At 49.0% G+C, this 13061-nt stretch overlaps 1 protein-coding gene across 6 annotated transcripts in view; it reads left to right on the top strand.

The window, feature by feature from the left end:
• The window catches only part of B3GAT1 (beta-1,3-glucuronyltransferase 1), a 41818-nt gene that overhangs the window by 22403 nt on the left and 6354 nt on the right, over positions 1-13061 (top strand). Inside the window, exons 2-5 of one of the 6 annotated variants that reach the window (XM_031063228.1) lie at positions 2722-2833; positions 2988-3134; positions 5919-6391; positions 9333-9629. In XM_031063228.1, coding sequence (XP_030919088.1) covers positions 2830-2833; positions 2988-3134; positions 5919-6391; positions 9333-9629 — 921 coding nt within the window. In that variant the 5' untranslated portion in view covers positions 2722-2829. Of the gene's footprint in view, positions 1-2721; positions 2851-2981; positions 3135-5882; positions 6392-9332; positions 9630-13061 lie in introns of those variants that run through there. The other 5 variants (XM_031063226.1, XM_005428508.2, XM_031063230.1 and 2 more) reach the window with 5 other exon arrangements.

Genomic DNA, 13061 nt, shown 5'->3' with positions numbered 1-13061 from the left:
GCTCCAAGAGCTGGACAGGGATGCAGCAGAAGGCTGATGCTTGCTGGAATAATTCCTCCTCTTCCTCCCTGGTTTATTTTGTCTGAACGAGGCTGCTTTCACCAATTTTGAAAACAAATGAGAGAGCTCTGACTGGGGAACTGGCTGTTTGCTGGAGTTGGCTGGGAATTTTCCTATGAGTTTGGGTTTTGTATGCATGGAAAAGAAATCATTCACTGAAACATCAGTTGAGGGACATTTACATGACAGTTCTAAGGACAAAGCCCTGTTTTCCTTGGTAAATTAATACCTTTGTGATTGAAGTGCTAATTTGGAAGAACCAGGTTCTGTCCAGCTACTGGAATATTGCTTGATTGCAAGATTCATTTAGAAGAAAAACCTGGCAGTTCTTGGAGCTGTTTCATTCCAAGTGGGCTCAGTGCTGGGGGCTGGCTCTACAGCCCAGTGGCCAAGGGAAACTCAGATCCATCCAATTTGGGCTAATCAGGGATCTGAACCTGGATTTCTCCATGTCTGCCCCCAAGAAAAAAACAGCTCTGGGAAAATATTTGCACCAGCAGCGTGGCACCTGTCGCAGACAACTTTTATGAAAAATATTTTCTTTAGGATTTTTCCTCCTGAGAAGCTGAGAGGCCTCAGGAACAAAATGTAAACAATGGTCATCTGCTGCTGTGGAATGCAACAGGTGCATCTGTGATTGGCCCATGTTGGTTGTTTCTAATTAATGGCCAATCACAGTCAGCTGGCTCGGACTCTGTCCAAGACAGAAGCTTTTGTTATCATTCTTTTCTATTCTTAGCTAGCCTTCTAATAAAACCTTTTCTTCTATTCCTTTAGTATAGTTTTAATGTAATATATATCGTAAAATAATAAATCAAGCCTTCTGAAACATGGAGTCAGATCCTCGTCTCTTCCCCAATCTGAAAACCCCTGTGAACACGGTCACAGCACCAGACTCAAGGGGAATTAAGGAGGGGATGTGATAACTCCCAGATCACTGTCAGTGGGAGAGCAGAGCTTTTCCCAGAGCATCCTGCTCCCTCTGCAGCATCCCTGGGCTCTGCCTGCCTGCACTGCAGCCCTTTTAGCAGCCTCTAATGCGCGGCCCCAGCTGGGAGCAGCAGCACTAAACTGCTACCCGTGTTTGCAAACTGCCCTGGTGCGTGGCAGCCCTGCTAAGTGCTGTGCTTGGGGCTGAAATACAGCCTGCTTAAATCTTGTATGTGCTTGTCTTGCATCAAACTAAGCCAGTGTGGCACTTTAATAGACTCCAGGCACAGCACCTCTGAGAGGGAGCCAACCTGAGCTTTGCTGGAAGCCTGAGCTGAAAGTGGAGCTGCCTGCAGGATGGGAAAGCTGATGGGAATAATGTCTTTGTCCTTTACCTAAACCAGACAAAATTAAGGGAATAAAAAGTGGTTATATTTATTGAAGGGCCTCCAGGTACATTTAGGGCAGAAAAAACCCACCCAAAAATGGACAACAGATCACAGGTTTTCACACTTTTATAAGTTTGGTCCATTTGCATTTTGGGGGTGAATCTGCCAATTCCAGCTTCAGCTAATGAAGTCATTGACCCCAAGTTTGCTGCCCCCAACTCCCTTTTGTTCCCATCTCTGGGGCCTGAGGCAGTGAGGTGTCCTTGATTGCCAGGCCTGGAGAGGAATTGCTGTGTCTGCCCAGAATGGGGAAGCAGCAGCTCCCACTGAGTGTGGAGTTTGGAGTTCTACACTAAAGAGCTGCATGGTTACAAATAGATGGAAAATAGAAAAGCCAAAATCCTAAAGCATCAGGAAACATATGGGATTTCTGTGCCCAGGAGCAGAGGTGCAGCCACCCCAAGAGCTCTGCCTGGCCAAGGGGAGGATCTGGCAGGTGACAGCCTGTGCTGATGGGTCAGGCAGTGCTGTGGTTGTGGCAGTCTCTGCTCCTTCCCCAAGCTTGGCTGGCTGCAGGGGAAGGTTCTGTTCCGCTGGGATGGCTCAGACACTGCAGCTCTGAGCAGCTTTTGCTCTCCTGACAACAGGGACTTGCCTGACAAGGGGATGCAAAGGGAAAGCAAGGCCCTGGACATGCAGGAGACACCTCCCTGGAGGGGTGGGACCCTGCTGCTGCTCACTGCCTCCCTGGGGTTTGTTCTTCTCAGGAGAGCTCTGGTGCTTTCTGTGCCTGTGAAAAACGCCAATCACTTGTTTTTTAAATTTTAAAAGTTTAATAGTAATAAAATGGTTATAAAAATAGTAATACAATTAGAGTAATTATAATTTGGACAATTTGGATTAGGACAAAATGAGACAACAGAAACAAAGAGTTACAGACAGTCCAAGTACCTTTTCTGGGCAAAATAAGCCCGAACCATTCAAACACAGGATTGTGTCTGGTCAGTGTCAACTTCTTCCTCTTAACCCTAACAGTGCCTTCGAGGCGGGAAGAAGTTTGTTTCTTCTGATAAGAGGGCAATACATTATTTTTCTCTGAAAGATTTAGGTGTCCTGTGGCTGCTATCTGGTGCGAGTGCCTCATTCCTTTCTTAAAAAAATATCCCACTTACATAGTTCCTATTTTAACTACAAAAGTTACCTTTTAACTACAAAACTAAATTTACCATACTATTAAAATGTTAATACAGCAGTACTGATCAATACAACAAAATGCACATAGTAAATATCTGCATAGAGCCATATTTTCACAGTGCCCTCTGGCCTTTGCTCTGTGTTGCAGGTTTCCTCCCACATGAGTCCCTGAGGTTCCAGCTGGCAGCTCCAGCAGTGCCCTGCAGAGGTGCCCTCCTGCTCCTGGCTCTGAGGCCCCTCCAAACCTGCTTCTGCAATGGGTGGGTTGTAAGCACTGGTAAGACCCACGAGCTGTGTCACCTTGCTGCTCTCTGCCTCTCTCGCGTTCTCTCTCTCTGTCCTTGCTCCTTCCTGCCCATTTATTTCCGTTCTCCATGTGCTCTGCTGTTCTGTCTCTGGGGTTTTCACTGTCAGGTAATGAGGAGCTGTGGGCCCAGTCAGTCTTGGAGATGCCGAAGAGACGAGACATCCTGGCTATCGTGCTGATAGTTCTGCCCTGGACACTGCTAATCACCGTCTGGCACCAGAGCACCATTGCTCCTCTGCTTGCAGTGCACAAGGGTGAGAGAAACCAAACCAGCCCATGCCAAGCCCGTGCATCCCCCCTTCGTCTCATCTCCTCTCTCATTTCATTCCTCCATGGCAGCCATGCTCATCTCAGCTCCCAGACCATGCCCATGCTGGAGCCTCCCCACCTCTGCTGTAGGGGTTCTTCAGAGGCATCAAACTCCCCACCTCAGCTCCCAGGGGTTCTTCAGAGGCATCAAACTCCACGCCATGGGATGTGCTCGCTGCACTTTGAGAGCTCTTTATGGCCTAAGCCCAGAGTGCTGCTTCTCTTTGTTCCCTGAGAGGATTCCCTCCCTCCCTGCTGGCCTTTGCAGAGCTCTGCACACAAAGTTATTCCAGCGGGAAAGCTGCAAAAGAGGCAGCAGAGGAAACAAAGCTGCCACTCGAGGCAGCTGCTCTGGGAGACCTGAGGCTGAGAGCGCTTTTAAGGAAAGCAGAAAAGCAGTGCTCTTGCACTTGAAGGAGAAGACAAGAGCCAGATCTCACCTGACTGGGGAAGCTGAAGTGCTCTGAGAAGTTGACTCCACACTCCTGTCACACGCTGCAGTAAACACAGCCCTGGCCCAAATCAGTGGCTCCAGGAAGTGCTGAGGGAACCCTTCTGGCCAGAAGCATGCCAGTTTGCTCCTGTTCTTGGCACAGCAGCAATATCTAAGGGTTATGAGGGCTCCTGGGGCCTGGAAGAAGCCATGCTGCCTTCTGCCACCTTCCTTCTTGGTTCTGCCCTTCTGCTGTGGGCAGGCTGGTCTAGGGGAAGAAGAAGGACAGTTCATTTTCAGGAGCCTTTCATCCTCTCTGAGGGATTCTCTCCCCTTTCAGTGTTTGTCCCTATTTTCCATAGCTGCTTATCCCTTTGCTGGACACTCTGATGTGCAGTTTAAGAAGCTGCAGGAAGTTCAGTCTGTCCTGAGCAGTTTTCCCTTTCTCCTGACTGCCACCTCTGAGGCTTTGGGCAGGGAAAAATGCCTCTGATCCCTTCTGGAAGGTGGACAGTGTTTCAGAGGATGAGGGATCTCCTGGGCTCTAAAAGAGGACTTTAAAGATGGCTAAAGCCACGCTACCTGTCTGTACAGCAGTTTGATCAGTGCCCTAAAAGCTGTTTTCTGTGAATGGCCTCTGCTGTTTCAGCACAAAGATTGCTCCAATGGCTCGGTCAAGAACTCACCAATGACCTTGATGAGACACTTCTCTGCTTCTCAGAGCCCCCAGTAGAAAGTGAGTGGTGGTAGAGACCAACCTGAAAGCTCTCAAGAGGAATAATTTTGTTCTTGTGAAGCGTTTCTAAGATGCTCTGCTCACAGGTGCTGAGAGAGATGTGCACCTGGAGATGCCCAAACAGCAGCACTTCCCCGTGCCAGGGCTCACAGCTGAGGATCTGACCTGCAGGGCTTTGCAAACTGTCTCGGGCACCATCCTGGCTAATTACATTTGTGTCTGTGTCCAATGCATTTCGCAGATTTATTTCTGAATTGATTCCAGCTCTCAGAGAGCTCTGCTGTGATGCTGAGGAGCTTTGCAGCACATAGGGCCTGATAGCAACATGAACCCTGTTCCTTCCCCGAATATCCACCCCCTTCTATCAATACCATGGAGTACAAAGCCTTCATTTGGTCCAGGTATCAAAGTCTGTGCTGCTGGAAGAATAACATGCTATGAAAAAGCCATGGGTAATCCCCTGCTGGGTCACATCTAATGGCCCTCTGTTCCTGTTCTTTCTCATCTCAAGTTCCTGGTAGTTACCTGATGTTGAAAAATCTATGCCTCAAAGAGTTCTGTGCCCACTGGAGAGGCAGCCTTCCATCCTGAGTAGGGGTCCCCCTTCATCTCTGCAGACTGTGGCATTCCCCCTGCCCTGCAGTGGAGAATTGCACGTGGAAGTTGCACCCTAGAAAAGCAGCAGGTGCATCAACAGTGGTTTTCCTCTTGAACAGCTGATTTGGAACATTTGCAGGGATTTTTTATGTTTGGATCAGAGCATCTGATCTTTAGGCTGTTCATTGCTCACATCTGCAGCCCTGAGGGGGCTGTTCTGTTCAGGGGCTGGAGGGGCCTTTTTGAGGCAGGTTAGTTAGTGGCAGGGGAAAGTCTCTGCAGGAAAAAACCTACAATTACAGGCTTTAATTTCCACTCTCCATTTCTGCATTTGAAGTGTGTCTTTCCCCAGTTCTCTGTGCCTGTCAGAGAGCTGTTGGGCACTGCAGTGTCCTGCCCAGACTGTGCTGCTGTGGGTCTTCACTGACCTGGTGTTTTCCACCAGTTTTTTCCCTGCTGCCTAGTCCAGGTGCTCCAGTGAATGCAGATCCCTGCCTCCCAGTCCAGGTGCTCCAGTGAGTGCAGATCTGAGTCCTACCCCACAGCGTGGTGTCCAGAGCACTGGAGCTCTTCAGGGATGATGGACCATCCTTCCACATGGCTATTTTCTTTATCTAAACCTACTTGCTCTACAATCCTCTCTCTTCTGGATGCTTTCTGAAGCTGCTTGTTGTGAGCACTCAGCCCAGTTGTCCCATGCTCTCAGGCCTTTTTTTTCTTTTTGGTGCTGGTTTTCTAGCAGCAGAATCTTCTTTTCTCACGCGTTTGTCCCCAATTCCTTTATTTATCTGTGCCCTTACCCATGAAAGCCTCCACCCCAGGCTGTTTCCTCTCCTGGCACCCACGAGGGTGACCCGCTGGCTCAGCCGGGGGGTGCCGGACGCCCGAGTCCATGCAGCTCTCTCTTCTCTCCATGCCCTTGCCCAGATGATGGTGGTGACTCCCAGCGTGATCTCGCTGCAGGCTTGGACTCCAAGGAATACTGCCTGTCGGACCGGGACATAGTGGAGGTGGTGAGGACAGAGTACGTTTACACGCGCCCACCCCCGTGGTCGGACACGCTGCCCACCATCCACGTGGTCACCCCCACCTACAGCCGGCCTGTGCAGAAGGCAGAGCTGACCAGGCTGGCCAACACGCTGCTGCACGTGCCCAACCTGCACTGGATCCTGGTGGAGGACTCGCAGCGCCGCACGCCGCTCATCACCCGCCTGCTGCGGGACACGGGGCTCAACTACACCCACCTGAACGTGGAGACCCCCCGCAACTACAAACTGCGAGGGGACATGAGGGACCCCCGCATCCCCCGCGGCACCATGCAGAGGAACCTGGCCCTCAGGTGGCTGAGAGAGACCTTTCACAAAAACAACAGCCAACCCGGGATTGTTTACTTTGCTGATGATGATAACACCTACAGCCTGGAGCTCTTCGAGGAGGTAAGGGCCTGCTGGGGGGTGGATGGGGCTGGTGAGCCTGGGGAGTGTAGGGTGGTTGTGGGTGTTGTGGTGATGGTTGTGGTGAGCCTGGATGAGTGTAGGAGTGTAGTGGTTGTTCTATCTATCTATCTAGGATGGGGCTGGTGCAGAGCAGGCCTGAGAGAAGAGAGGGGTAGAGAGGATGAGAGGGTAAGAGAGTAAAAGGGGTAAGAGAGAGAGGTTCCCATTACAATACAATAAATCTTCTTCTGTGTTGAATATTCTAATTCTCATTAACCAATCTAGTACAAGATACAAATCCTATAGCATTTACATACAGCCTGTAAGAATCATTACATTACCATCCTGTGTTACATTTTAAACCCTAAAAACTCCTCTTTGGGCCTCCTCTGCCAAGCCAGTAGGGTTGGCTCTGATCCTTGGAGGTGTCTGCAAGCAGAGGGTGTTGTTCCATCAAGAGGGGATCACCTTCAGTCAGCCACACCATTGTTTTCCAGTTGTTTAGTAACTAAAATATCTCAAAGCTTGCTTTCATTTCAATCTTGCTTATAGTTTCCATATTCTCAAAATCCTTTGCCAGGCAATCCTATTGACAAGGCTTTCCTGCTTCATCTTCCCCAAAAGGGAGGGGGTGAGGGATGCTGTGGGTGAGCTGAGGAGATGCTGGGCTCCACAGCCTTCCCAGGACATCTTGTTCAGAGATGTTCCCTGTGCTGGTCCCTGCCTTGGTGCACACACGAGGAGCAGGAGTTTGTTGGAGCTTTTGGTTCCCCTCCTGGAAAAGCAGAGTGCCTGGTGGAGGGATGTCTGTGCCAGGTGTGTGCAGCTTTTCCCCCTGGAGCAATTCCTATTCCAGCATGGCTCTCCCAGGCTGCTATCAGCAGGCAGAAGGGCTGAGATCTCCCCCTGGAAGTTTGCAGCTCCTTGGCTGAATTTTAGCATGTCCTGACCATCTGGTTGGGCTTGAGCAGGGGAAGATTTTCTGGCCTTTCCCACCTTTGCTCTTTGTTCCAGCCCAGCTGGGGCTCTAAATGAGCTCCTGCCTGCAGGTTTGAATGTTCTTACAGTGCCAGGTGCCTCACCTGGCTTCCAGCTCAGAAATTACTCGTTCTCTTGCTGTCTTGAGGCCAAACTCTTTCACCAAGGGATGAGAAAGGAGGATTGCTTTCTTCCCCTCCAGCTGCCCGTTTTCATAGCAGGGACCTCCTATTTATTTCCTCATGCATGCCTCTTCCCCTTCCCCAATGGCTCTCACTTTAGCTTGCACATCCACTGGAATGCACAGGCTTTGAAGTGAGAGTGAATTCAGGCTGAATTTCTTTCTTCCCCCATCCCCTTTGAGGCTGGCTCTGGTGGCATCTTGAGACAGACTCCTCACATGAATAAAGCAGAAAGGGTTCCTTCATTCACTCCTGTGCTGTGCTCCTAGAGGCTTCTCCTCTCAGATATGTCTCTGCAGTTAAGGTCACTGAGCCAAGGAAATGTGCTGTGAAATGCAGGAGACACACATTATTGCTCCCTGTGGACAGGGGCTGCCGTTAGCAGTTGTATAATGCAGAAGGGCAAGTGCCAGAGCTCTTCTGCTCTTGTTTGCAGTAATTAGCAGTGATGAGATTAGCTCTGGGAGAGCCCTGATCTAAGAGAGCGAGCTGAGAGCAGAGATGGAGGCTGAGCCTGCCAGGGAGCAGGGCAGGGTGCTGAGGGTGAGTGGCATCCAGAGCATCTGCCTGGGCCAAAGGGGCCCCTGGTGGCTCTGCTCCATTTCTGGTGACCACAGGGAGCAGAGGCACTGTGTTCCACAGGGCAGGGCTGTCCTGCCTGCTGGGAATGTCCAGAGAGGCTGTGCTTCCCAGCTGTCCCCCAGGTTGGCAGCTGCAAAGCCCCACTCTGGAGACATAGCCTGAAATTGCAGTTTAAATACTTTAGTAGAGACCACCTTTCTTCCTAGATATGCCAGTCCTGCATTTCCAGGTGGCTTTGGACAAGGTGCTTCCCTCCTGTGTCTTGGTTTGCCCATCTGGAGACCAAGAGCTGGACAAAAACCCCACTCATAAATCCCAGAGATTTCACAAAAACTTCTTCCTGCCTTGCTCAGGCAGGATGATGCTGTTAGGATTATGAGGAAGAAATTGACCAGATGACCAGACAGAATCCTGTATTTGAATGGAATTTGTGCATCATGTATGAGGTGTATGAATATGCAATGCAGGCTATTGTTTTTAAGGGTTTATCCTTTATTAACGGGTGTCCTTTTTTATGGGCTTATGCTGCCCAGAAAAAGGTACCTGGACGTCCCTAACTCTTTGTTTCTGTTGTCTCATATTGTCCTAATCCAAATTGTCCAACTTATTATTACTCCAATTGTACTAATACTTTTATAACCATTTTATTACTATTAAACTTTGAAAATTTAATAAAAACAAGTGATTGGTGTTTTTCAGAAGCATAACTTTCTAACATAATGCATATAATATTCATTTTAATATTTGCAAAAAACCAATCATAAAATACATATTTTTCACACACTGTGTGCGCTCACCACAGATGTGCAGCACCAAGGCGGTGTCGGTGTGGCCTGTGGCCTTTGTGGGCGGCCTGGGCTTAAAGACTTTAAGAATTTTTCATACAGGCACAACTTATTTCATATATATTTTACATAAGCACAAAATTTTCCATAATATATATTACAATTTGAATATTTGTGAAAAGCCAACCATAAAGTAGCCATTTTTCACACCCTGTGTGTGCTCCTGGCAGATGCGCAGCACCCGGAAGGTGTCGGTGTGGCCTGTGGCCTTCATGGGCGGCCTGCGCTTAAAGTTTGATGACTGTAAGAATTTTCATACAGGCACAACTTATTTCACATATGTTTTACTTGAATATCTGCGAAAAACCAACCATAAAATCCCCATTTTTCACATGCTGTGTGTGCTCCTGGCAGATGCGCAGCACCCGGAAGGTGTCAGTGTGGCCCGTGGCCTTTGTGGGCGGCCTGCGCTACGAGTCGCCCAAGGTGAACGCGGCAGGGAAGGTGTACGGCTGGAAAACCGTATTTGACCCACACAGGCCCTTCGCCATCGACATGGCTGGCTTTGCTGTCAACCTCAGGCTCATCCTGCAGCGCTCCCAGGCCTACTTCAAACTGCGCGGGGTCAAGGGCGGCTACCAGGAGAGCAGCCTGCTCCGCGAGCTGGTCACCCTCAGCGACCTCGAGCCCAAGGCTGCCAACTGCACTAAGGTATGCTCTCATCCTCCTGCGGGGTGGTGGGGAGCCAGAGGGGGAAGAAAATGCAGTTTTCTCCATCATTCCATACAGAATCACAGGATTGATATTTACCAATATAGCTGTTCTGTAACTGCTGTGGGAGAGGCTTTGGACAGGGCAGTGCCTGCTCAGCAGCACTGGCTTTGTAGGCAGGGTGGGTTTGCTGTTATCCTCAGGATGCTCATTTGATGTTATTTGGGGTTATTTTGGGGTGTGTGGTGTAGAGCCTCAGATAATTCTCAGAGGTTCTGTTAAAATGGGCAGAGGTTTCTCACTTTTAGTGGCTGGGTGTGTGGTGTTTCACCCCACAGACACTTTGGGCTGGCTGGGTGCTGCAGCTGAGCACATGTGGACAAGTCCAGGCCTGCAGGAGCTCTGGTGGTGCTGGGATGGATCTTACATTAACCCTTAAAAATATTATTTTCAAGGTGGGCTTTCCCGTGGCCTGGCTGATCCCCTGGAGCAGGGAGTTCCATGGGTGAAATATCAGTTATTTAATGTGAATTCCTGAGTGGGGTTTGAGTGGTGTGACACGCTGGGGTTTGCTCTGTGGCCCCTGTGAGCTGTAGCCCAGGAGCAGGGAAGGGCTGCTCACACAGGCTCTGCCTTGCTGCCAAGTTGTCTTTTCCCTCCTGACACCCGTGCAATATCTGTGCTGTAGGTGCCCACAAAAACCTGGATTTTTCTGTGTCAGAGATAGCACAGAAATGTTGTAGTGCCTGGGATATTGCTGTGAGCTCCAGGAGGCTTCCAGGAAGCTCCATTTGGGGGGATTTCACTGCATTTAGCTGACTGATCAATGCTGCCTGTACACATTGCTGGGTCAGGGAGCAGGACCCCGTGTGTTAAATAACACAGAAACCACGGATGGTTCTTCTCCTGAAAACTTCCCAGTCTGAGAGGAGAGATGAATCTGTCTGGGCTGACAGGGAGCGTGGGAGACACCACGAGACGAAGCTGCTTAGAGTGACAGGCATCAATCACAGCCCATCAGCCACAGAGGTGCTGCCAAGGGCTTTGAAGCTTTGTGAGTGGGTTCCCTAAATACTGGAGGTGTGTGTGACCGTGTTCGCAGGGGTCTCAGGTTGAGGGAAGAGACGAGGATTTGATTCCATGTTTCAGAAGGTTGATTTATTATTTTATGATATATATTACGTTAAAACTATACTAAAAGAATAGAAGAAAGGATTTCATCAGAAGGCTAGCTAAGAATAGAATAGGAAAGCATGATAACAAAGGTTTGTGGCTCGAACTCTCGGTCCGAGCCAGCTGGGCTGTGATTGGCTATTAATTAGAAACAACCAATATAGGCCAATCACAGATCCACCTGTTGCATTCCACAGCAGCAGATAACCATTGTTTACATTTTGTTCCTGAGGCCTCTCAGCTTCTCAGGAGGAAAAATCCTAAAGAACGGATTTTTCATAAAAGATGTCTGCGACGGGTGTGGTGGGTGTCCCTCTGAAATCAGAGACCCCTGTGCAGCACTCTCACATCTTTGTCTGTTATAAACATCAGCCAGTCTGATTTAGAGAGTCTTTATTGCTTAATTACCCCAACAGAATTGTTCTTTTATTGCAAATAAGTTGTTATTGCCAACAGCCCCAGTGTTGGATCCAGGTCTCCATCCTTTTTGGGATTGGAAGGAAAATGTGCTTAATAGTCTTTGCCTGATTTTCATGTGCACTGCTCCAAAGCCATGGAAAAAAACAGGAATCTGAATGTTCAGCAGGGCTCCCACAAGGAATCCGGGAATTAGGAGGAGGAGCCAAGGGGAAGGAGCAAGTCTGGGCTTTATCTGATACCTGCTGTGCCTCTCTGAATCCACATTTCTATGATTATGGCTGCCCTGCACCACGACAAATAACCCAACCAGCCTCCCAAATGGGGAAAGATTTTGGATTAAAATTTCATCCCTGCTTCTGGGCTCTGTGTGGAAATAAATGTGTTTTTAACAGGCAGGAGGGATGGACAGGCTGCTTTTACTCTGTGTACAGAAGATCAGGGGTGTTACCTGATCTTCTGTACACAGGGTGTTTATCAGGGTGTTTACCTGGCCAGTCATCCAGGCTTTGGTCCATTGTCCCTGCTGTAAATAAATACCCGCTGGAAGGAAGCTGTGCTGAAAGGCTGGGGTGGGAAATGACAGCCCTGGAGGAAGGAGAGGAAGGAAAATGTTGTTTCCAGGAGGAGGAAACAAAGGGTCCTGGAGCCAGGCAGGGCTGACCCAGGTCAGGGATGGGGAGGAAGCAGCAGGGATTGCTGCCCAGCACTGGAAGTTTGAGTTTCCTTTCTTGGCTGGGCTGGGAAGAGCTCACAAGGCTCCTTGTTGTGAGCTGAATGCTGTCTGCTCCTGGCAGGCTCCGAGTGCAGCTTTGCAGCTTGGGCTCTGCCTTTCTGCTTCAGCCTCCATTTCCCTGGAAATCTCCATTTCTGCTTTTACTCACCTGTGACGGTGTTCACGGGGTCTTTGGGTGAGGGAAGAGACAAGGATCTGACTTTCAGAAGGCTTGATTTATTATTTTATGATATATATTATATTAAAACTATACTAAAAGAATAGAAGAAAGGATTTCATCAGAAGGCTAGCTAAGAATAGAAAAAGAAAGAATGATAAATGTTTGTGTCTGGGCCAGAGAGTCTGAGCCAGCTGGACTGTGATTGGCCATTAATTAGAAGCAACCAACATGGCCAATCACAGATGCACCTGTTGCATTCCACAGCAGCAGATAACCATTGTTTACATTTTGTTCCTGAGGCCTCTCAGCTTCTCAGCAGAAAAAATCCTAAGGAAAGGATTTTTCATAAAAGATGTCTGTGACACTCACCCATTTTAGCAGGAGAAGAGTCAGGGCCAGCAGCAGAGAAGGACCAAAGCCAGCTGTGGTCTGAGGTCACAGCTCAGGCTTCTCTCTCCCCCCTGTGCTCCCAGCACTTGTCATGCTTTGCTCCTGTTAAACACAACCACACACCTGCTTTGCAGGGAGATTTACATTAAAAATTATGATGTGCTTAGACAGAGTCATTAAGGAGGGATTGGAGGAATGTGTAAGATAAGCACAGACATCTGTTCTCCAAAAATGCTGCCTTCCCTGTGTGCTCTGCTGGTGCTGGAAATGTTGATCAGAATTCAGCCCACAAACACACACTCCTGCAGAAAGCTGAAGTGTAGGCCAAAGATCACATATCGTGCTTATTTTCTTGGATTTGGGAACTGCCCAAAATGAAGGAGAAAGTAAAGGAAGTTGGTATTAGTTGCTGAGCAGAAAGTTATCCCTCCTTATGAGGAGGGAAGGATTGGTTTATCCTGGAGCTGTAAGGAAACAAGGCTTTGCAAGGGGTCTCTGTATTTGGAGTTCTGCTCTTTGTGCATCTCCCCACACCCCCAAATCAAACCATCCTCTC

Source organism: Geospiza fortis, unplaced genomic scaffold (genome assembly GCF_000277835.1).
Source record: "Geospiza fortis unplaced genomic scaffold, GeoFor_1.0 scaffold68, whole genome shotgun sequence".
Lineage (NCBI taxonomy): Eukaryota > Metazoa > Chordata > Aves > Passeriformes > Thraupidae > Geospiza > Geospiza fortis.
This window is presented reverse-complemented; position numbering and strand designations above follow the sequence as displayed.